We start from the raw sequence: 24,077 nt of genomic DNA on the forward strand, positions 1-24,077 counted from the left end.
GGGGCTGAGGTGGGACCGATCCTGCCCCCTGGCGCTGGGAGAGGCTGCACAGCCCCCGGCACCCCCGCTTGGCCAATTTTCAACAAACGAGCCTTCTTTCCAGTTGCCCCCCCCAGAGTAAAACCCACGCCCTAAACTACAACAGGCGCTTGTTGGAATGCTCCAGGAGCAAAACAAAAGCCTCTCGTTCCCCTCGTATAACCCCGGCCCAGATGTGAAGCAAGGGAGAGACACACCGGGGCCAAAACGCAGCTACAGCGAGCGGCACAGGACCAGCACCGCGGGGCGAGCTCCCTGCTCCGTTTGCAAATCCATCCTGAAACACAGAGCGTCAGCAAGCAGGAGCCATGCCCTGCAGCAGAAATCTGCTTGTTTCACCTTTTCTCCCTCATTGCCAGCAACGTCTGGGCCTCTGCCGGCCTGAAAAATCCTGCTCAGCTCAAGGTTCAGCCCCTGCGTTTTGCAGCTCCCTGCTGCGGGGATGCAGGATACATCCCTCTCTGCCTGGATTTCCAGGTGGGTGAAAGCTCAGGTCCCAGCTGCTCCAGTCCCTCCCTCATAATTCCTGTTGTAATTATTCCCTTGAATTCCAGACGGCTGGAAGGCAAAAAAATCCTCATTTATCAACAGCCAGGGAGCAAGAAATGCAAAGCTCTGCCTGGGAAGCAGCCGTGCGGGGGGATGAGAGGGCAGACTGTTGTGCCCGTGGGGCCTCCTGCCCTATTGGAAGACTTCAGACGAGAGGTGCAGAGCGAGTGCAGCTCCAGTCCAGCTCACCCCGTCCTGCTGGGCTGGGAGCTGCCCCACATCCCCCAAAACCGGTGGATTGGGGTCATGCACAGGGCTCGATGCCCTGCAGAGCCTGGCCGGGAGGGTTGGACTCTGACCAGTAGCAATGGGGGCTCAAACCAAGTCATGCCTAAAATCAGTGCTGCTTTCTCATGAAGCCAGGGCTTTGCTGGTGCAAATTTCCCCCCTTTTTGTCAGAAATGCAATTCCTATGTTATTCATAAGGGAGGAAGTCTGCCTGCAGGGAAAGGGAGGTGACACCTGCTTCAGACACAATGCATGGATTTATTTTCTTTCCTCTCCCCATTTGCATTTTAGAGGCCCCAAATGAAAGGCTCAGGAGAGCCAGGAGCAGTTGCGATAAAGGCGCAGTCCCACTGGAGGTCAGTGTTTCTCAACAAATGGGGAATCACTGCAAGCTCCTGAAACACGGGTGGCCTGATGCAAAAATATTTGCATTAAGAAGATTTGGAAAGAAGAAAACCTCTTCCCTACGGTTAATTATTTAATTGGCTGTCTCTTTAAATTGCATTAAAATGTAATTGGGAAGCTATTACTAGCCCAACATGGGCTGTGGGGCCCAGCTCTGCACAAGGCAGCCCTGATCACCGATGCTGCAGCCGGCGTGCCCGGGCTGTGCTGTGGCCAGGACACGTCCCCTGCCTCCCGTCCTGCCCGAAAACCTCTGCAGACTGAGCTTGGGCATCGTGCTGCAGGAGATCTGAGCCCTGCATCCCAGCTCCCGAGTTTATCCCTTAAATGACTTCTTAAATTTTTGCTTTTGAGTTACCTGGGCTGAGTTTTTCACATGAAAAAGGGTCAGTGAAGGAACATGTCTCCCACATCCTTTCTCCCTTGGGTTTCACTGCCTCAGCGCTGGCCAGTCTTCTACAAACCATCCATGGAAACCATGCCTAACGCTGAAAGCGGCCCAAGTGCACGGCGCTTCTCTCTCATCTCCCCTTCAGTATCTCTATTCACGGTGGGTTTTTGGTGGTTTTCTTTTTTTTTAATCATAACTTTCTTTTCTCAAAGTGGCAGTGGCCCCGTGCTCATCACCTCTCTGCCAGCAACCCCTCGCCCCCAGCAGCGGGTGCACGCTCTCCCAGGCACGCAGGTCGGTTCAAGCCTTGAGATCCAGCAAAAGAAAATGTGCCTTTGTCTCCTCCGAGCTGCTGTGCTGGAGAGCCCTTGCCCTGACCCTTCAGATGTGCAAATACCTCCAAAGCCGCGGAAGGTGGAGAGGTACTGCGGAAGATAATGGGATAAAGAAGGTGAACCCCAGGGGGAATTTGGATTTTAAACCGAGTATTTTAAACTCAAGTATCTTTAGCCTCAAACTCTGCCGTTCCTGATTTTTGAGGCAATGGAGGAATGGGCCTGACATTGCCATCACCTTATGGAGAAAAGTGATGAAATGCAGCAACTGAGCAATGGAACGCTGGGCACAGGCAGGGCTGGTTTTGCCTTGTTGGCTCCAGCTGATACACAGAAAACAAGAAACTGAAACCGAGGTATTACTAAAAAACACCTCCTGCTTTCCAGGGAGTCCCTGGGAAGGTGGCAGAGCAGATGGGGGCTGGAATACAGAGATTCGCACAGGGCATTTGTGAGGTCCCTAGAGAACTGTTGGCTGGGTGAACACTTTTTCTTGATCAGGGTTTTCTTAGTCAAAATTCATCACGACACTGATGGTAAATCCCTGAGCTTTCACCTGGCCTAGCTGACCAATAACACAACCGTCGTTAGAAAAAGCTTCTGTGAATAGGTTTCCAGGAGTTTGGCAGAAAACACTTGCAACAAACATGGGTCAACAAGCAAGTCCCTGCACAACCGCTGAACTCTGCTGCCAACAGCTGAACTTGGTCTCTACCTCAACACCCCAGCATGACCCTCCTGGGGAATCCTGGGCTTGCAGAGAAACACCTTTCAGGACAACCATCGGCCACCAGCCTCTTCCCACACACCCCGTGTGACCGACCACATCTTCAGGTCTTTTCGGTATCACTAGACACGTGGCCTGATGAAACACCCAGTGTGAGCGAGGAGGAGGATCAGGCCTCCTGCGAGGAACCAACCACTTTGCAGAAGACTGGTCATCCAGCAGGTAGAACAACGTTGGTGAGGCTCTTGAAAAAGCATCACATTCCTGCCCCAAACTGAATGAGTGATTAGGAAGAGGACGCTGTAAAGAAGATGTCTAACCATAGCTCCAGCCTAAGGAGCACAGCCACAGGTGACATTGCCTGAAAAAACGTGAAGTGTCTGTGTGGACAGGCCATGCGGTGAGATACAAAGGTGCCCCACGCAGAGGGGAAGCAAAACAGTCCTAAATGCAGAATAAAAGATTCAGCTGAATCTCACACTTCTTCCATTGTGTGTAGCATCACCTGTCTCACACTCTTCCAAAGCTGCAAGCTAAAATCCTTAGAGTGAATATGAAGGGAAAGAAGTCCTGCAGCCTGAGCTTCCAGAGCACGTTTGCGGGGAGCCCCGAGCCCCACAGGTATCAGAGCTCACGGGCTGCAAGACAGCGAGCCCAGCGCCGCCACGGAGCAACAGCAACTTTGACTCCGGTAACAAGCCCCAGCAATCGGACTCCCTTGGCAAATCATCCAAAATAAACAGCATCTGTTTTCACAGATGGAGAAAATTAAGACATACTAGCAACTTAGCTTGAAGTTATAAGGCCAGACATAAATAAATGCGAGGCAATCTTTCCATAAGATGGTGGCTTGATTACTGAGGATACAGACAGATGAATAAATCACCTTGGGGTAAGATAGGCTGTAACTTGCTATACATCCAGGAGACTGGAGTAACTGCTCATGTGTATCCTGAGCCCGAAGGAAATGAGAGGTAAGCGGCATTGCTGAAGGGATCTGCAGGGTAGGAGCACACACATGGGCACTTACTGCAAATGAGCTGACGCTCTGCAAGTTCACACCCTGATTTGCCTTATGGTAACTTTTTAATCTGCCTCCGTTACTGTCTGGCCTCCTTGGATTTACATAACAGTAGAAAAATAAGAAAACAAGAAGAGATGTGGCATGCTAGGAGCTTTCTTTGAAAAACTATCCTCTCAGAAGTCAACCAAAGTGCATTGAAACCCACTGCTTCAAAGGTTCTAAGACTGTTTTACTGACTGGAAGGAAGATGATGGTGAGATAACGAAATCTTGGAGTACCTCGACATGAAGGCTGAGAAGCCCAGACACAAAGCTGGAGACTCGCTCAGCACAAACACCCGTGTCTGAGCGTGCCAGACCAGGAGCAGGAGCCAAGGCAAGAAGCAGGAAACTGGGTTTTCCACGAGTCCTTTGATGTTTCTAGCTCGTTCACCGTTCCCCACGTTGGGCCACTCTGGTTAATGACCGGGTTGCTGTGGACAGTTACTGAGGAGTTGAAATGGCTGTTCTTCCCCAGGCAGAAATAAGTGCTCAGGCTTTTTGACATCACTCTCCCGTGAGCCTTTTCAAGCCAACAAAGTCCTACCTCCAGTTCTACCTGATTCCAGAGCTCCTGGGTTTGTACGTAAATTAAGGCACAATTTCAGGTTCTTGAAATACTTGGCATTTAGCTTTCAAGGATGCCTGAAAAAGGCAGTAATGTTATTGGCCAAAGTCCTGCTCCCCTTCCAGGAGAATCAAAGGGAGATGACTGTGCTGGAGGGATGAGGGTCATGCTGTCCAGATGCTGCAGATTGAGTCCTGGTTGAACCAGGTGATTTTTCTCTGCCCTCTTTTTGGTTTATGAAGATGTCAAGGAAGAAAGATTTGAGCCAAAATCCCTCCCACAACAGAAAGGTTGTCAAAAGCCTTTTGGTGTTGCACATCTCAATGATTCTAGTTCATTCTTGACCTTTTCAGAGTGGGACAACATTACTGCATGGTCCAGAGCTGTGTGGGAGTCATTCAGTCTGTCTTAACTTCATGCAAAGCCCTTTCCTTGGGGCCAGCGTTGCTGTGAGCTGTCAGTAGGCTGAGAAACAGGACATGGCAGAAGGGAATGATTTAACATTGCTTTGCTGCAAGGCATCAGAGCCCTGTCCCTCAAATCTAACAGAGTGGTGCAAATCTGTTCAGAGGTAAAATCTGAAGGGCAGGTTGTAGCACAAAAGCCCCGCTGAGCCATCTCTCGGGTCCACCTCACACAAAGCAACGAAGAAACATCTCCATCACCCAAAGGTTGGTGTATTCTTCCAAGGATCTCACCAGAGTGAACAAAGATATTGGAGATCGAGTGCTCCAGAGATCCCACCAACACTACAGAAGTCACACAAGAACCGGGCGTTTGGGACATTTTAAAGCAACCTCTCTAGAGATCTCCAGAGAGGGAGGAAAGGTCAGTCAGCTCTAGGAGCACCTGAGTATCCAAAATGCCTGGACTATGTTAGTCTCAGACCACCCTTGTTTGTCACCTCTGTACCTGCCACGAGATTGTTCTCTGATCAGACTTCCTGCAAGCTTTCTAAAAGGGCGAAAAAAAGAAAGCAGGTGGTGAAAAGAAAGGAATGATGGCATCTCTAAAAGCCATCTCCACCTCCTGGCACTGACCTCGTCTTTACTAGCCCTGCAAAAGCTCCAAGAATGAAGCGGTGAGGTTGCTCTGCAGATATAGAGGCTGTAAGAGAAGACATCAAGAAGCGTCAGTGACCTCCTTCAGGGACGTTGTGCAGAAGATGTGCAGTCCTAGACAGCGAGGGCTGGGACTGGCACCAGGGTTTATGAACCAGAAAGAACTTTTGTGTGTCATCAAAAAGACAAGAAAAAATAGGGACAGTAGAGAGTGGATCACGTTCAATACGCTGAGGACATAATTTGAGGTTTCATCTGCCTAAGTACCAAAGGGATCTGCCTAAGTACCAAAGGGTTTGGGAGCACAGGGCAAAGAGCTCTTCACCTCCCCTGCCACGCTCAGTACATGAGCATCCTCCTTTGCGTCTCCTGCAGCCCTTTGCATCAGAGAAATCTGTGCAAGTGGCCTTGGGGAAGAGCAAAAGGAGCTCCTGAAACACGGCGAGATGTCTCCCACCTACGGCTCTCTGGCTTTCTCCACCAGCTGCCGGCAGAGGCGGCACAGGCAAAATTTCTGCTCCCTCCCCTTCTTTCCCCCCTTTCCTTTTCACGATTTGACGGCCTGCTGGGAAGGTTTGAAGGATTTCTCCTTCCCTTTCCTCCTGGCTCAGCCACTCCAAAATAAACAGCCCCCAGCAAAGAAACACAGCGCTGCTTAATAAATTCTCCCTGTAAGGGCAGAGGATTCATAGAAGAATGGATTATTTCCAAGGGTACCAAGATAATTACATGGGTAAGTAGGAAGAGTTCAAGAAAACAGTTTGAATTTTCTTATCGGCTTCCCATAGCTTGGAGCAAAAAGAAAATAAAATGCTGTACTGTAATCAAATCATGTTTTCTGAAGCCCTCTGTTGGCAAGTGCACAATTTCTTCACCACTTGTATTAAAACAGAAATACTTAGAAGAAAATGATCGCATTTTGAAAGGGAAAGAAGTGGGGCCCAAAAGCACCACGTGAGCTGCTCACAGGATGTTCTTGACTGGTGGGAACAAGGATTTCACCCATTTATACAGCGAATGCCTGTTGTATCTCCTATGTAAACCTCACCCTTGCTACAGCATCTGATTCCTGATAGAGCTGTGCCCCAGTGCTGGCCAGTAAGGGTCTATGGGAACACACAGTGCACACTTCTCCTTCTGAAAAGGAGATTTTTGACATCCTTCTGAAGGGCAACCAAACGAAGCTATCACAGAACATCCATCTATCTCCATGGAAGACCATTAAGTCTCTGCTCCTGACTTCCGAGATGCATCCTTATGATTTTGGTTGCCTTCCTAGCATCCCCAAAATAGACTTCTGGAGATTCAGGCTTAAGAGGACAGTCTGGTTTTATCCTGGCTGCTTCTGAGCTACAAGGAACCCCCTCCAGCTTCGTCAGTACCAGGTCTGTGCTTTCACAAGCATAATGAAGTTTTGCTCACGACCACGCATGATTTTAGTTCATTGCCGATACCACCACACCTAAAGAAAAGTGCAGGTTATAAATATACATATTAATCAACATGAGTAATAGTACTTTAAAAATGTGGATGTTTAGCATCAAACCTAAAATGATTACGGTCAAATTATATAAGATAATACCATTTACAGCAAGCAACAGTTTGACCAGCCATTAAATAACTATGGAAAAAAAGCGTTAAAACTAGAATCTTTATATCACGTGGCACAACCTGTCACCAACATTTCAAAAGCAGAAAACACACATTTGTAAAGAAATTAAGGCATGCAATAGCATTTTCAATACATCGTGAAGAACATCCCACCCCCAAACACAAATGCGGACTTGGGTGAAGTGTCCCCAAGTGTGACACCGGTGGGATGGACCCCAGTGACTGGGAGGGAGCCTGGCCTGACTCCCACTCTCCAGGACGGACAGACGGACATTTTTGGGCAACAGATTTCCAGCTTGGCCCTTCAAAACTCCTCGAGCCCAGCTGAACATTCCCAGCCCAACAGGAATCTCGGCCTGTGGGCCGCGCACACAGACAAAGCAAGAAATAAACTGCAGGACACAATATAAATGTTGGTCCCTCACAACCACCGCCAATTCACAATTCGAGAAAATGAGCACAGCAAACACACCTGTACACGTACACACACACACACGCTCCACCTGAACATGTTCCAGCTAGAGCTTTATTCTACTATTTTTTAAAGATAGAATTCTGCTGATTGACAAAAATATCTGTTCCTCACCAACACCAAACGTTCGGCTTGTAGACTCTGTAAATACGGAGTATATCTATAGGAACAACATGTCGTAAGGCACTAGAAGAGGAATTTATCTTTATATAAGAAGTATGTGTAAAAATAAACAGAGAGCCAAATATCTGGGAAAACTCTTTTACATTTTCATTTTCACATCTAAAGCATTTTTGACTTCAAGACAATGCGTTTATTCTGTTTTTTTTTAAATAATTAACTAATATACTATTATCATGCTAAAAACAATCCCCCTTGCAGTCTCGGACCCAAAATGCATCTTTTCCATCCGTGAAGCCAGGTGTCCCCCTCCCACTGACTGCAACAGGAATCTGAACTCACACTTGAATTCCACTGAAAAAAGGACACGGCTCGGCAGTCTGACACTTCAGTATTTAAGGTATTGAAAATATCCCCCCTCGCCTAGAAACTGGTACACAAAAAGTGAATTTTCCTCCCCCGGACAAAGAGAAATCCCCAGCAAACCCAGCCAGAACCACCAATGTAAATGTTTGCTGCTTGGACTCAGGTCTCACCTCCAATAAAGACAGCCCACGCGGAATTGTGTTTGTATAAAAGATATTTACTTCAATTATCACACCTAGGGTGCTAGTGAATAATAATAATAATAATACATCGTGTGAGTTTCATACAGTGATATTGCTTCTCCATATCATATAGGGACCGTTGTACAGTGCTGAGAACAAACATTATATGGCTAACCAAACGAAGACAGAAGAAACAATGCCATTCTGCTGACGGAGGGAGCGCTGCCCTGCTACTGCCAGCCATATAAACTCTTACTTTTATGTTTAAACAAATACCAAGAAATAAAATGTTACAAAAGATGAGTCACAGCAACACAACGTGGGCTTCTCAAAGCTACTTGTACAAATTAAAAAATGACACTTTTTTTTTTGGTCAATTGGGTCTTTGTGAGGATTTTTTCTTTTAAATCTGTGATTGTGAATAATAACAAACAAGCTCTAAAAACATCTAAGACTTAGTGCGTTACAGAAAAAATATAAAATACTGCTAAAAATGTAAGACACCACAATACACTGGGGTAAAAACTGAGCTTATTATTAAAAAAAAAAAAGTTCTCAGGAAAAAGTACACCACTTTCTGTTTGAGTTCGTCTTGTGCTGTGTTAGTAGTCGGGGCATTTCAAAGCTCTGCCCATTATCATGGCAAGTAGTTATTGCACAAATGCAAAGAGTTAATTTCTTAATTAAAAAAAAATAAAAATGAAGAGGGACACGAGAGAAACAATTAAAAAACAAAACAAAAGAACATCCCCCCCCCCCCAGCCAACCTCCATCTGCTTTGGAATTAACGTCCAAATCTGTACATGTGACATTCTCGCAGTATTTCCAGCGAGTGGGGCGCGCGGTGCCCCCGCTTTTGGAACGGGAAGGGTAAAACATGCTTTCCAACACAGAAATGCATAGAGTATTGTGACAGGAACAACCTTTTTGTTCCGCGGAGGTTACCCGATCGTTACCGCAGGGCTTTTTTGTCTTTTTAAATTCTCTTTTTCAGACTACGCCGGAAGGAAAGAACCTCGTGGGAGGACATACATCTGATGGTTTTCAGTGGGACACCCTCAAAAGGCTAAGTGCAAATTCGCTTCCAAACCCGCAGTGGCGGTGCCATGTGGCTGCCTGGTGCCGTGTGGCCACCTGGTGCCGTGTGGCCGTTGCGGTGCCGTGTGGCTGCCTGGTGCCGTGTGGCCACCTGGTCCCGTGTGGCCGTCACGGTGCCGTGTGGCCGCCCTGTGCCATGTGGCCGCCCAGTGCCGTGTGGCCACCTGGTGCCATGTGGCCGTCGTGGTGCCGTGTGGCCGCCCAGTGCCGTGTGGCCGGTGCGGTGCTGTGTGGCCACCCGGTGCCGTGTGGCCGTCGTGGTGCCATGTGGCCGCCCGGTGCCATGTGGCCAGCGCGGTGCCGTGTGGCCACCTGGTGCCGTGTGGTCGTTGCGGTGCCGTGTGGCCACCCGATGCTGTGTGGCCGCCCGGTGCCATGTGGCTGTCGCGGCGCCGGTGCGGATGGACACACGCTCCCCGCCACCGGCTGCAGCCGTTTCTAGCCAACGCTTTTCCATTTTGCTCCACGCAGCTCGGCGCTCCCTGGTTTCCTAGCCAGGGAAAGCCTGTCTGAACGTGTTTTGACACCGCAAGAGAACTAAACGACTCCTCCGTGAACAAAGATCGATTCGCAATGCGTGACCTCCGCAGTTCACACCAGGGAAAGTTGCTGCTGCACAAGGTGATTATTTCTTTTCGTTTTTTTCCTCAACCAACTTTGAATGAGAAGAAAGTCAGAAATTCAAACATACGCCAACAAAGATGAACGTCACAGGAAACCAGTCTCTCATTTTAAATTAACACTCTTGAGTAAATCGCAATGGACTCTGACAAAGGGGCACTGCATCGTCATGAAATTCTCAGTAGAGGCTCTAGGAGGCTAAGGGTATTTTCTCTCTCTGTATATTTTAACTCTCGTCTTTCGCAACTGAGGCTTCTTATTCTCAGTCCTAAATTACTTTAAAACTACTTAAATAATATTATTTATTAGGCATTTAGATAAAATATTTTTTTAAAAAAATGATTGCTCTAAAAAACACAACAGGGGCACAATGATATGGATACGCCAGCGAGCCGACACCTCCCGCTCTGTCGCTGGGATAGCCCAGACTTTCTCCAACATCTGTGTATGGGATATGTATATACTCCTGCTGCGTTCACATCAAACAAAAAACAAACCTCAAAAAAAGAAACTGTTAAAATTAATCTCATAAATAGGAAATAGTAGATTGTTTTCCTAATCACAAACCACCTTTATATATTTCACCTTATGATGCTTTAGAGAGAGCAAGCTCGACAGAGGGCACGCAAGCGCAGGTACGGGCTGAGGATGCCGGCGGGCGAGCGCCTGTTCTTTGCAAACCCAAACTGAGACCGGAATGACTTTCCAGCGCCTCGCCACCCAGCTCCGGGCGCGGAAAAGACGACAGCACGTGTTAGTGATGGCACGAAAGGACGCGGTGACAAGCTGGCGACGGCTGGAGCCCACGAGTGCTTCCTGAACGGTGACACACCTGCGAGCGTGGCGGGGGAGACGGAGCTTCACAAGCAAAACCGCTGCTGGGTGAGGGCGGATTTTCCAATCCCAGACCCAACCACAGCCAACCCAAAGGGATTATTATTATTTTATTTACTTTTCTTCCCTTGGGGACCTGAATTCTCCTGAACTAGAGCTCACGCTCGCCAGCGTTGGGCGGCCAGGACATAAACCTCCCAACGCAAAATGAGGATTTCTATTGCACAAAGCCTCAGCGCACAGTGTCTCGAGTGCTCGTTGGCACGGGAACCCTCCTCGGTCGGCGTTCGCTCTCCTCCCACCCCAATGAAAAGCGTCTCTGAGCGCTGCAGTCTAGACCCCTGTGCTTTAGATTATTCTCCACAAAGAGATTAGGCAATAAGGCACATAGCTTTCCAAGTTTAGAAAGATTGTTGAGTAGGAAAGTAGCAAAACTGAAAAACTTAACGGGAAACGTGGTAACATATGGGATTTCGATGACATGCCTATTGATTGAAAATAATTTCACACTGAACTAAAATCTTTCCGCCACAGAACAAAACTGATCCATGATCTCCATCTCTCCAGAGGAGGAGAGAAGGAAATGGAAGCCCTGATTGAGGAAAAGGAAAAGTACGATACGGATGTGATCTTGCTTATTCCCCGCAAGCCTCCTGTAGGAACGAGATGCCCAGGTGCTCCCTGTACAGCCTGTACAGGCATCCAGAGGTAACGAGGTACTTTGGAAACACTTTTAAAGCTACTAATAATTTACCACCATTTAAATAATACATAAAAATAGCACTAAGGGTCTAACATAAACTAACAAAAGCCAGAGAAGTCTGATCAAAAGACTGATTGTAGAAAATGCTTTTTGTATTTACTTGGAGATCAGATTGTACCTCGGAGCAAGTCAAGTGCCAAGTTTTATTTCTTCTCTTGAAAACACAGAGGTTCACCCTCTGAGAGAAATGGCAGAATAGAGGATTTCTATCTCATTCCTAAGAATACTTGAATTTTCAGCTTAGAGAGATGAAGAATGAACCATGTGCTTTAATTTGATACTTAATTTTCTGATCAGCTGTTTTTGCCGTTGTTTTAACCACGCTGCACATGTCTTTACCGTCCACCTTCCCCCCGTACATAGATTTAGCAGAGTATATGTGGCGTGTACAAATACCGGGCATATTAACTTGCTGCAAGCCGCACCAAAGCAAAACCTACAGCCCAACCGTTACAGGATGTTGCGGACAAGGTTTGACCTTTCATTTCACATCCCTCGACTTTTGCGCATCTCAGACCCTTGGAATTACTTCTGTGTATTCTGACCGCGATCTTCCCCCTCCTCATTAGCTGAACTCGCGCATCTCAGACACCCCGGTCTATCAGCTGGTTAATCCCCTCTTAACGACAGGGAATTTATCTGACAAGTGGGAAAACGGCATTCTCTGCGCATTAAAACACATGTTGGTTTTAAGCCCGCGCTCACCTACGCCCCAAACGATTTTGCGAATTTGGCTGTAGCGATTCTACGCACCATTAAGACCAAGCATGTAAGTATGAGATATACAGAAGGGCTCTTCCATACCACAATCATGTACCTATATATATTTAACAACTCCTAAAAATGCATATTAGTTACCCGCATAGACAGAAGAGGATAATGCAACTTGACGCTGTTCTTCTTGTCATCGACAGGGAGGTTGTGCTGTTACGAACATCACCACAGAATTACACAGTAACTTTACAAAGAGCAGGTATGTCACCATAACAGCAGAAATCTCCTGGCACGACTCTCCATTTTCAAGGATCTTTGGATGAAGGTTGTACTAGGTAGTACAAATATCTCTAAAATCCAAACAAAAGTCAAAGACATGACATCACGGGGACCGCAGGCATCTACTTTTCTGTCCTGTTTCCTGCACTGTTTTGTTCTGGTTAAGAATTCAGTCATCATCTGCACTTGGCTGTTTCAAGATACAAAACTGCAATCATACCATGAAACCAAGGGTTTTAATAATAAGAAATCTACACAACTGTGGCAAAAATCTACCAACATCGCTGTGAGTAAAGCAAGCTTGAAAAAAGGGCAGCAACTGTCCCTTGTGGAATAGCTGGACAAGGAAAAATACCATAATCTTCTTATTTTTTTTAAAAGGAGGCATTTCCTTTCAATGCACTTTAGTGCCAGAACGTGTTTGTGAATACCAATGAAAATCAAGCTCGGGAATCAGACCATTATTTTTTCTGTTCACAAAACAGTTGTAAAAATGGAGAATTCATAGCCAGCCAAGGACTTTGGGGTTGACCTGGCGTGCCCAGGTTTTGGGAGAAGCTGGTCTGGTGCCTCCATTGGTCCTTGGCTGAGCAGGGTCACTAATGGAAGTTCAGGGAAAGCCTTTCTTCAACTGGAAAATGACCTTACAACTAACACTTTCTATTAAATATGCCACAGTACCACTCGGCCGGGGAGAAATCATCCCTGAGGAGAGAGATGGCACCACTTGCAAACCTGTTTTTAAGGCTTTTTGAAAACTTAAGTGCACAGGCCTAACGCTAACCTTCTCCAAAAGGGTACATTTCACCTTCACGTTTTATCCTTGCATATTAACAGGGTTAGGGCATAGTACATGACCTGGTCATGTGCGACAAATCAGTCCCTAGGCATAGCATAAACGGCTTTTCTTGCTATAAAGTTCATTATTAACTCTATTTTATACATGGCATAGCCAATCTACCCCATAAAATAGATGGGGAGGAAAGAACAAGCTGGTGAAATAATAGTTCTCCATTTTAGGGCTCAAATACATATGTGAATGAGATGGGGTCAACTAAGTCACTTTGCAAACTAAGAAGATTGAGCCAGAACAGAAATTCAGATCTCGTGCTTTCCACACCAGTGATTCTCCTTGCAATTTAAAACCATCCAGCAAGATTTTAAGCTGCTGGGAAGAGAAGTCTTTTGTTTGTACAGAATTTTAAGATTATCTCCTTTTTAAATTTTTTTAAGAAGTTGATTGTATATGCAACACAAAGGAAGAAAATGCTGATGTTCAAAGAGCGGGGCGGCAGAAAGTGCAATGGGAAAGCAGGAGCCCAGCATCTGAGTGAACCCAGTAACTGCTCTGCAGCTGTTCTACCTGCGTGAGTTTAATTTAGGAATATGAGGCTATTAAGCCACCTGTTTCGTCAGGGCCAGAACTGCCACTCACTCACGGCAAAGACTTGATGTGGTTTTAGTGAACACTAAATCTGGCCCCCACCTAAGAACCATCTTTTCCTCTTCTCCTCCTCCCATGTTCCCGATATTCCCCACGGAACTCTCGCAGCTCAGCCCCGACAGCCCTTTAAGACAGAGAAAATCCCGGGATATGCACGCTGGGTGAAGAACAAAGAGGAGAATTTAAGAACCTCACTCCTTAGGAAGAGATACAAATGAAGCAAATCTGGTGCCCTCCATCTGCACGTTAAAATGTCACCCATTTACTTTCAGTTTGCAACAAATTGCTAAAATTACCCATCTCTTTGCACCCTCGCTCAAGGCACTGGTCCAGATTACTGTGAAATTTCCGTTTAAATAAACTATGTCGGATTTAAGTGCAAAGAAGTGTCCCAAACCAATTACTTTTTCTCATGTATTCTCATACTTTATATACAATTACTTATTTATTTATAAATTTATTTATTCTTCTGTTTCTAACCTGCCATGTTTTTTTTTTTTGCCAGGAGCATTTTTATTTCATATAAGTTTGAAGAATACTTGAAATTAATAATTTTAAGATGGCAAATGACAGACTCGTGACTGCAGCTGTGCTAGTGGGGACTGCAATCACCATCAGCATTTGCCGCTATTTCATTACGTTATTTTGTCCGATTTCCCTCAATCCTACTTGATGAGAATCTCTCCGCTTTGTAGTTTGAATTATCAGAATGATGCGCCTCTCCTACTCACTATTTCTCCCACTAAAGGATTGAAAAATAGCAACTTTTAAGTAATTGGATCAGAGGATATTGCATAGAATTCTGTCATGTTCATGGCCCCTCTTCTCTACATCGCTCCCATATGCACAAGTTACATAAAAATAATGCAAAGATCTTTCACCTAATGAGAAAGGCACATATTGTTTTTCTTTTTAACTGTGAGATAGATCTTTTCTATTACAGCAAGGAGTTTGTTATTAAAGGACTCACTAATTCATGATATGGGCAGAGTGCAATGATACAGGTTCCTTTAGAGAGCGCCCCTATCTATAGGCATTTTACAGACGAATAAATAAAATGGTCAGATTTTATGGCATCAAGAGCAATTGTAATTAAATGCATTCCTGCCAATAAACATGTGCAATTCCACTGTCTGAAATCTGTATCCTCAAAAATGGAAGCGTATTGACAACCCTATTGTATGAACCCCCTGCCAAGGGATGCTTTTGCTTTCAGCAAACCAAGTATTACACTATTGTCCTTCCCTCACCATTTTATCTACAATTTTATCTGCGGTATGAAGGCCTGGGGCCTTCACCCACAGTTTTAGTAAGAGCACGAAACTGGAAACAGAAAGAGAGAATACAAAATGCTTTTAAAGAACCTCAGAAAAAAAGACTCTGGCATTACAGATTTTCTGAAAACTACCCGTGCTTTTAGCCACGGGGCACAGAAACGCCAACAGCGAGGCCTCTGCTGCCAAGAGTGACCGTCCCGCGAGATGAGCCCCATGTCACACATGCCCGAAAAACACCTTTTCCCTTCCCATGCCATCAGGGAACCGAAAGGGTAAAAAAGCCCCCGTGTTACTCTTTGGCATTTCTTCCCTTCTGCCTTTTTATCCTTTTCATTAAGTTAAAAAAGAGTTATTCCACTAAACGCCCTCCTCAAAGCGTTGCTTCGAAATGCCTCACTCGATCAGAAATAGAGCGGAAATCTCTCCGTGTCGCTGGAGTTCAGTCTCTAAGCTGGGAGGTCTCTGCCAGTTTGGAAAGCCAGTAGGTAACGCATCTCCAACGGGAGAATCTCAGCAGTAGTTCAAGCTAATCCGTTTCACTTGCCACTGAAACAGCTGTGACCTTGGCTAAAAACCGGGAACGAACAGCTGGGAACATGGACTCTCCGAGCCCCATCCGCGGGTGTTTCTCTGCCCTTAAAGAGGTTGGTCACTAAGGGACCCAAAGTGATGCCCGGGTCACCCCAACAGCATCTCAGCAGGCTAATCCACATTCAACGCAGATCATGAAACGGGAAACAACAAAAGGAGCTAAGCCGTTAATAAAGTGCCAAAAATATAGGAAATACTGACAGCATTTTATTTGATTAATTTTATAATAGATACCAATGACAACCTTTGGCAGGATGGAGTGACTTCTGACTTACGAATGCTGTCTTTACCCAGCAAAGTTACGTGACTCAAATGTAATAATGGAGCTTAGAATTAACAGTTAGTGTTATAAAAGAAAGATTTCCTCTAGGGCAAGCTACAGATATGCTTTTTAAAAATCATTACAGCATTGAAAACCAGACAGATACTAAAGAATCCTAAAGAACTAGTGGAATCCTGAAAAGCAAACCAAAAATAAACAGTAAAGAAAAAAAAAAGATATAAGTTTCAAGGCACTTACGTATTGCTTATTAGGAAGAGAGATTGACCTTAAGTGCTGCATTTGCGTTCAACCTGTGAATACAGTTCCGCTGTCGTCTAATGCAGCACGAGCTCTCATTAAGAATCATGGAATGCAATCGTATAGACACAGGCACAAGAACAGTTTGGGGAATATTAATTTAAAAATAAAAATTGTCAAACAGAAAAAAACCCTCACTATGGAGAAAGCCAAGAATAACCACTTGACTGCATCAAGCACCTGGATCTCACATCAGCAGACAAGGACAGTAGGAACAGACTGGCAAGTGTCTTGCCTACAATTAATTAAAAAAACCCCACCTGAACCAAAAAACAACCAAGAAACAAATAAAGAACGTAAGAAAACATCAGCATCTTCTAGTCAGAAGCGTCGCTTCTCGGCCGAAGACGCGTCTTGTTATGACTTGTATTAAGGTATGTGTATTTTCACCGGGACGTGAACTTATCCATGGAGCTGTGCTCTGAAAGTCAAACCAGGACACTGTACAGATACTGAGAGGTGACACTTGGCTTTGCCACTTTATTTCCCTCGCTGGCCGTTCCCACGGACTAACTGCGCTGCCGATAAGAAGCCGTAACCGCTTCCAGCACGAGCTGTCGCTTACTGGTGTCTGTCATTACAAATTCTCTATCAGCTCATCACAGAAAGGGGCAGCTGCTCTCTCTGCTCCTCAGATTTAGCTTTGCATCATGAGCCCCCAATTACCCAAGGAGGTTATCCTGAAACAGCGAGCAGTGAAAATAGGAAATAAATCCCTGCCTTTCAGCCTCCTAGAGCCTTCTTCATCATGAAAAGGATTGGTTTTAGTGTACTGATTCTTAATTTGTGAAAACTTGCGCTAAGTGCTGCTGTTGCATGTTAAGAGACTGTAAATGAAATACGTAAGTTCTAAAACATCATGCAAGAAATGTGGTTTCACATCTTACAGTCAAAAATCCTACTAATGAATTAATACAAGCACACTGAGGTGTAATATTGGGAACATACCTTTAAAGTCGGAACTCCTCTCCCCATCCCTCCCTCCCCCAAAATCAGAAAAGTAATATTAATTAAACTTAAGAAGTAATGAATGCACCATTAAAGTGTCATCAAAAAGATGCTGACCTAAGACAAAAGTTCAATGATACACAATACGGTCAAAAGTCTTCAATCAATAATATACAGTATGACAACTACATCTTGTAAATTATACCCAATACTGCCGGCAGTCTATCCCTCTAAAGAATATTTGCCCCCTTTCATCCCTTCCTAACAATCAGATAATAAAATACAGCACCTATAAATAAGCAAAAAAAAATTATATATATATATATTTATATATATATATATATTCCGAAATCATCTATTGTTAGTTTTAAAGATATGGCAATAAAGGAGTCTAAATTAGCAAACTTGTAGAAGCCATAACTGATAAAACAGCTTATTGAAAAAAGGTGGCAGTAATGCACTCTATGTGTGCACAAGTACGTAAGAAAATACACAGACGTATAAAATTGCACGCACACACTCACGCACACACATCCTTCCACACACCTCTATGCTCACGCATATACATATAGACAACAGGAGGAGTTAGAGACAAGTTAGAATTGGATTTGTACTTTGATCAGCCCTAAACCTGTGCATAAAATAATGGAAAAAGGCTGTATTTCTGCAGGGCAGAATGGTCTAGACTGGGACCAGAGAGCAAGAAGGTTTTGGTTTGGGGTTTGGGCTATTTCCATCATGGGAAGAGCCCGTCCGGTCATTGCCATGTACTCTTTTTTTTAATTCCACGCAAAAATAAGCTTCCCACAACTAAAACGTATTTAAAAATCAGTGCTCGTGGTGGGAAGAGAGTCAGTAAATGGCCACCAACAGCAGGAAAAGTTCTCGATGTGAGGCAGCTCCAGTCCCCTCTCAGTGGTGTGTGACAGCAATCGTACACGTGAGCTAACGCTTCAGCGACTCCACGTAAGCTGAATATTTCGGGTTACGACACACGTCTCCGAAGTAGCAGGCTGAAATGTTACTGGCCAACGTTTGTTTTGAGCGATCTGCGTTTACCGAAAGGAAATCCTGTACACTACGAACCAAGTGAAATGATCAAGTACATGCTGTTTCTAAGTTGTCTCCTAAACCTCCTAGATATGAGGTCTGATCAGCGTGCTCTGTGGTTAGAGGTTAAAAAGCAGATTATAAAATACCTAAATTCAGATTTATTTTTTTTTGTCCTGATTTGGCCTAAAATGGAGTGTATTAAACAAACTCTGGTCTGCAAAAGCCCAGAATCAGTTAAAGCTATGAAACAATGTGCACTACGTGTCAATATTCTATTTCACTTACAAGAAAACACTAAGTCAGCTACCACAAATTAAGATATTTTCCTGATGTGACTTTTCTTTTTTTGTTTCGTTAAAAAATATGTGGAGTAAATGTGTTCTGTTTTTTTCTTTAATTCAAAGTTTCAAACAACAAGATTCTTTTCTTTTCTTGAAAATACGTAGGAATCCAAACTAGTGTGTTTAGAGTCGGTTGACTGTGCAATCTCTTAGTGGCAACTGAACAGCTACAAAAAACTTTCTTTTTCTTTTTTTTTTCTTTTTTTTTTGAAAAATCTCCCCTTTTTTCCTGGTTTAAGAAGATAATAGTGTATTATCGCTCTGTAGCCATTAGATGGCAGATAAAAAGCCCCCTTTTAATATGTGGGTTTGATTTTTTTCTCTTTTTTTTTTTTCTTATTTTTTTTTTTCCTGTTTTTCTGTTTTTAAAGCCCACACCAAAGAGGAGGGCACAAGGCAAAGCTGTATGAGTTATTCCAGAAACCGTGGAAATCACTTAGGGCAATAATAAAAACACTTCAGGGTACAAAAAAGCTTGACTACACATTTCAGTTTTCTTCCTCGAAAACACAAACATAAATTGGGCTTAACGCTCCTTTTTTTTTTTGTTTTCTATATGCACCTTGGCCTATGGCGTTTTTGCCCTGTGGCCCGCAGGGCGGTTAAGTGCGCAACACAATAAAACCAGTAGAGGTCCAGTTTCACTTCCCAGCTCTCCAGAGTTGGGCGAGTTTAAATCTCAAAACTCCCACTCGACGGCCTCTTCTCGACTCGCGGCCTTCTCCAAGCGGTGGATGATGTTGTTCAAGTTCGCCGCTTTCTTTTTCCTCAGGGAGCTGTCTCGCGTGTTCCTGGAGCTCGCCGCCTCTGAGAAGCCGAACAGGCTCTGGAGAGAGTTGGCTTTCTGCGAGCCTGCGGCCGGCGTCGAGCTCGTACTTGGCACACTGGAGATTTTCTCTGAACTTTCTTTTGACTTGTAGGAGCTCTCCCCTGTAAGGACTGAGGTGGAGGCAGCTGAGGTAGAGGCATCCCCTTCCGTGGCAGAGTTTGGCAGTGTCTCCAGAGCTTCTCCCGGGCGTTGCGATGCCGGCGGGGAGCTCTGGCGCGGCGCCCTGAGCCTGCCCTCGTCGTCGGTGTCCTCCGGGCTCTCCGCCTGCGACGGCTCCGCTTTCTCCGAACACCTGGCGCCTCGCAGTGCCTCTTCCCCGGCTTCGAAAGCCGACTCCGCTGACCCTCCCTGAGACTTTGTGGTTGCATTGCTGTACTCGTCCGCCTCCGGGCCGCTCGGCTTGCCTTCGGGTGGGCCGTCCGCGTCCACGCCATCGCAGCTGTCTCCCTCGGAGCTGTGGGCCGCCCGGCTGTTTCTGGCGGAGGGAGAGTCGCTCGACCCGGCCTGGCTCTGGCTCCCGGCTTGGATCTCCTCGATGAACAGCTCCCGGCGGATGCGAGACCTAGGAGACAGGGAGAGGGATGGTGAGTCTGCCAGGGTGGCTCAGAGCCGCCCTGCTCTACCATGTCTAAAACGCCCTTTCCTGAGGTGCCGTTTTGTCTTGGCTACGGGACAGCCGCACCACGCGGGGTCAGCGGGAGCGCTCACACCCTTCAAACCCAAAGGACTGATGAAAAGGCACTTGGAAGAACATGGAATATTGTCAAGATGCTCTTAATCCTGGAGAAGGCTGAGAGGGGATCTTATCAATGCTGATCAACAGCTCCATGGTGGGTGTCAAGATGGACCAGACTCTTTTCAGTGGTGCCCAACAACAGGGTGAGGGGCAATGGGCACAGACTGAAACACAGGAGGTTCCATCTGAATATGAGGAGAAACTTTGTTCCTTTGAGGTGCCAGAGCCTGGCCCAGGCTGCCCAGAGCGGGTGTGGAGTCTCCTTCTCTGAGACATTCAAACCCGCCTGGACCGACCTGTGTGATCTGCTCTGTGACTCTGCGTGAGCAGGTGGGTTGGACTGGATGATCTACAGAGGTCCCTTCAACCCCAACCAGTCTGTGACTCTGTAATCTCATTTTCCCCAGCCACACGAACCCTGCTGTGCTCAAAGGGACCAGCCCGGGGCTCCTCCACAGGGCAGCAGGAGGGCAGGTGGTCACAGACGGGATTTTGAACAGAAAAGCCGTTTCTGGTGAATTCTGCAGTGCTCAGTGTTGAGACTGACCCCTCTGACTTCAACCAGGATTTTGTGTATTTATTGTAAATCTGACGTTGATGATTGGCCCATCTAGTAACCACTGCGGGCGTTAGGGAATAAAGCAAAAATATAAACTTTATGCAGATAATAAATCTGTACTAAAATGACTGGTGAAAGCCAATGACAGATCATCTCCCCTCCCCCTTTTTTTCCCCAACTTTAAATTAAGTAACATTTGTAATTATATGCTCTATTTTTACAGCACTGGACATGGTTTAAGGGATAGAGATTAGAAGCTCTGCAGTCTCCCATTCCCACTAAAAGTCTGACATCAGGAAGGTGAAACTTCACAACACACTGGACCAGAAAAGGGATGATTTAGAAAACATGAATACATTTCTAGTAGATCCAGAGGAAAACAGTTTGTAAATACAAACCAATTCGGTTTTCTACTAGAAGTGAGCCACAATTTGCCTAAACAAACAAGGAGAAAAATCTGGAGAACCCTCCTGGTGTTCTCCTGGACACCAAGGAGACGTGAAGATGAAACGAAGTCTGTTTTTGTGGAACTGCTCTGGGGAAGCAGAGCCTTTCGACAGCCTGTCAGCCTATGAGCTAGTCTGGATTCTGCCTCATTTTTCATTCAAAAAATCGATTTTAGAACATGAATACAAGACAAGGGTGCATTTCAAGGGAATGAATGCATTTCACATGTAGGTAAAATTGCCCGCTGTCCCACCTTGTGCCTGCTATTACTCGAAGCGTGCAATAATAGCTCACACACACTACCTTTGCCATTTAACTTGGTCCTTCCTCCCTACTCCTGCTCTCTTTAGGAGCTCCCAATATCCTCATGAGTACAGACACAGGGAGAGTTTAGCAAAACTTGATCTTTCAGAGTGAAGATAACACTTTTGGTTTTAGTCAGGGAGAATTGCTAAGGGTCTTGCAAATCACAAGTGAAATGCTGTCCCAGTGCTTATAGCTGGACGATTTTTTCAATGTTCCCTAATACGCTACGGAAGACAGCACACAATGGAAAAAAATTAGGGTAAATGCAGAGCACCATGTGAATACTGCTTTTGAAGCTAATGATATTATTGACTTACTTGAGATGCAACAGAGTATTTCAGCAGTGCTTGCTGACTCTACACTTTTGAAGGATTTAGGGGATCTGTAATTTTCCCTAGGAGAATATTACTCACCTAACAGAAGACCACAGGTGCTAACATTAATTTTCTATTACCATTAATTGCATGCATCCTGCAACATCGATTATCAGGTTCTATTTATGCCTATAATCTTGCATAGACATTGATCCAGAATGTGCTGCTCCTCTAACGTCCCCCAAGTCAGGAGGGGAAGCAGGTAAGAGCTTTGGCACATAAAATACCGCAGGTCCAGCAAGATACTGAACAACGACATGGTCGCTGAGTATCTGCCCACAGCCCTACAGAATGAAGGTTTGATGTCTGTTCAAACCCCTGGAATTCGCACCCAATACATTGCTTCTGAAATCCAGTCTGGCTCCTGATTAACACAGTAATTAAATCCCTATGGTAAAAAAGAACTGGTGACAGCAGCTCGGAAATCCCCAGAGAGCATTCCTCTCGGTAGAAGGTGTTGGCCTCAACATCAACACGTCCTGTTGGCATTTAGCAGTGTAACTCAAAATATCAGAGATCTCATCTCCTGTGGTATATGTTGAAGTTCCCTGCACAAGCTTTCACACAACATCGAAACAGGGACAATGCTGCAGTTCATTGAAACATATGCCCAGAGTACGAGCAATGAAAATTAGGATGCAATAGCACTAGATTACAGTTCGGGAAAGTTTGGTTTAATTCCTGATGCTTCTGCAGTATCATCTCTGTGACCATACCGAGTTTATGTGCCAGTTTCCACATGTGAAATGGGTTAGAAATCCCCACCTCCTAATTTTTTGTACCATTCTTAAGACAAAAGAGTCTCAGACTCTGATGTGTCCTGTATGTGCTTCACTACTGCAGAGTAAGGTATATTTATTTTTATGTTCTGAGACCTATGTGATTGGCATGGATGCAAAGCCATAGATTGGAGAAGTTTGCAGACATGTCGAAATCCTTTATACCTATTTATATTCTGAAGTGAATTATTTTTTTGCCTGCTGAGGATTGTTTTTTTAAAATTTCTTTTGCTGCATAAAATGAATACCAGGGCTGACCTCCCATCTGGTGGATATAAAGGTAGATTCTGCTGTAGTAGCCACCTTTGGAAAGCGAGGTTTGGGCTGAATCCCGAACAAAAAGCATCATTGCAACAGGATCCCCAAGGGACAGGAAAACAAACTTGTCCAAATCTGTACCCTGCATTACCTGAATTTAAAGAAAAATTTATATTAAAGAACACTTAGAGATCTGAGATGTGGAACTGCTGCTGTGTGAAGACTCTTCAGTTTGGCAAAGAAACTGGCTGAGGGAAAGTATAAAAGAGATAAACAGGAGTGTGTCCTGGAGAAGATGAAGAGGAGCAACACTACCCATTTTTTGCAACAGATGAGTTGCAGAACAATCAGACCCTGATCCCCTAGCAGAACACAGAACGAGTGCCTCTTCTGCTATGTCCTGGAAATTATTTAAGAGCACTTCATGCATGAAAGCTAAGAAAATTATTGTACAGAGGAAAAAAACAGGCAGGTGTTTTGATTTTCAGTGGTGGCAACCGCTCAGAGCACCCAGGGCTCCGAACAGGCTCCAAACATCTCTTTGAAGTCCGGGAGACGCAGCAGCACATCTGGGAGCAGATCCAGATCCCTCAGTGCTGGGAGGCTTGTGCTACCCACCAGCCTCCAGCACCTTGTTTATACATCTTTTATTTTGTATACAACTGTCAGCACCTAGTCTGCATTAATGTATAGCTTGGTGTGGCTAAACGCGCTGATCAATCATGACTTGTCAGGCTTCCGCGCTGCACGCCTGAACAGGAGATCTCCTGATAATGAGGAAGATGACACATGCCACCAGTGCTCCCGCACTCGTCTGCCTAAGTGAGAACAGCACATTTTGCTGTCAGGCCAAAGGGAACATATTTTCATAGGCATTCCTCCAACTTGTGTATAATTGCCTAGAAGTGGGAACTGGAAGAGAGGCCTGCATTTGAGCAGTGAAAGAGGCTGCATCTGCAGCAAATTCAAGCCAGTGAAATTCAGTGTAAATATGATTACCCGCTGGTTATAATTTTTAAATTTTATATTGTTTACTATAAACATTATTTAACTATTGTGCATAATATTTCTGAGACATCTCATTAAACAGTGCTGCTTCTGCTTCAGCTACTTCCCTGTTAAAAGCTGAG

The 24,077-nt window shown here is 45.3% G+C and overlaps 1 protein-coding gene across 17 annotated transcripts in view; it reads right to left on the reverse strand.

Annotated features, from left to right (window-relative positions):
- Positions 1–24,077, reverse strand: part of CUX1 (cut like homeobox 1) — a 263,714-nt gene that overhangs the window by 11,844 nt on the left and 227,793 nt on the right. For 8 of the 17 annotated variants that reach the window (XM_065037084.1, XM_065037089.1, XM_065037080.1 and 5 more), the window contains one exon: positions 18,928–20,050. The exons of 2 other annotated variants lie outside the window; for them this stretch is intronic. In XM_065037084.1, the coding sequence (XP_064893156.1) occupies positions 19,339–20,050 (712 nt within the window). In that variant the 3' untranslated portion in view covers positions 18,928–19,338. Of the gene's footprint in view, positions 1–18,648; positions 20,051–24,077 lie in introns of those variants that run through there. 7 more of the 17 variants (XM_065037085.1, XM_065037090.1, XM_065037082.1 and 4 more) reach the window with 2 other exon arrangements.

Source organism: Columba livia, chromosome 20, assembly GCF_036013475.1.
Source record: "Columba livia isolate bColLiv1 breed racing homer chromosome 20, bColLiv1.pat.W.v2, whole genome shotgun sequence".
Classification (NCBI taxonomy): Eukaryota; Metazoa; Chordata; class Aves; order Columbiformes; family Columbidae; genus Columba; species Columba livia.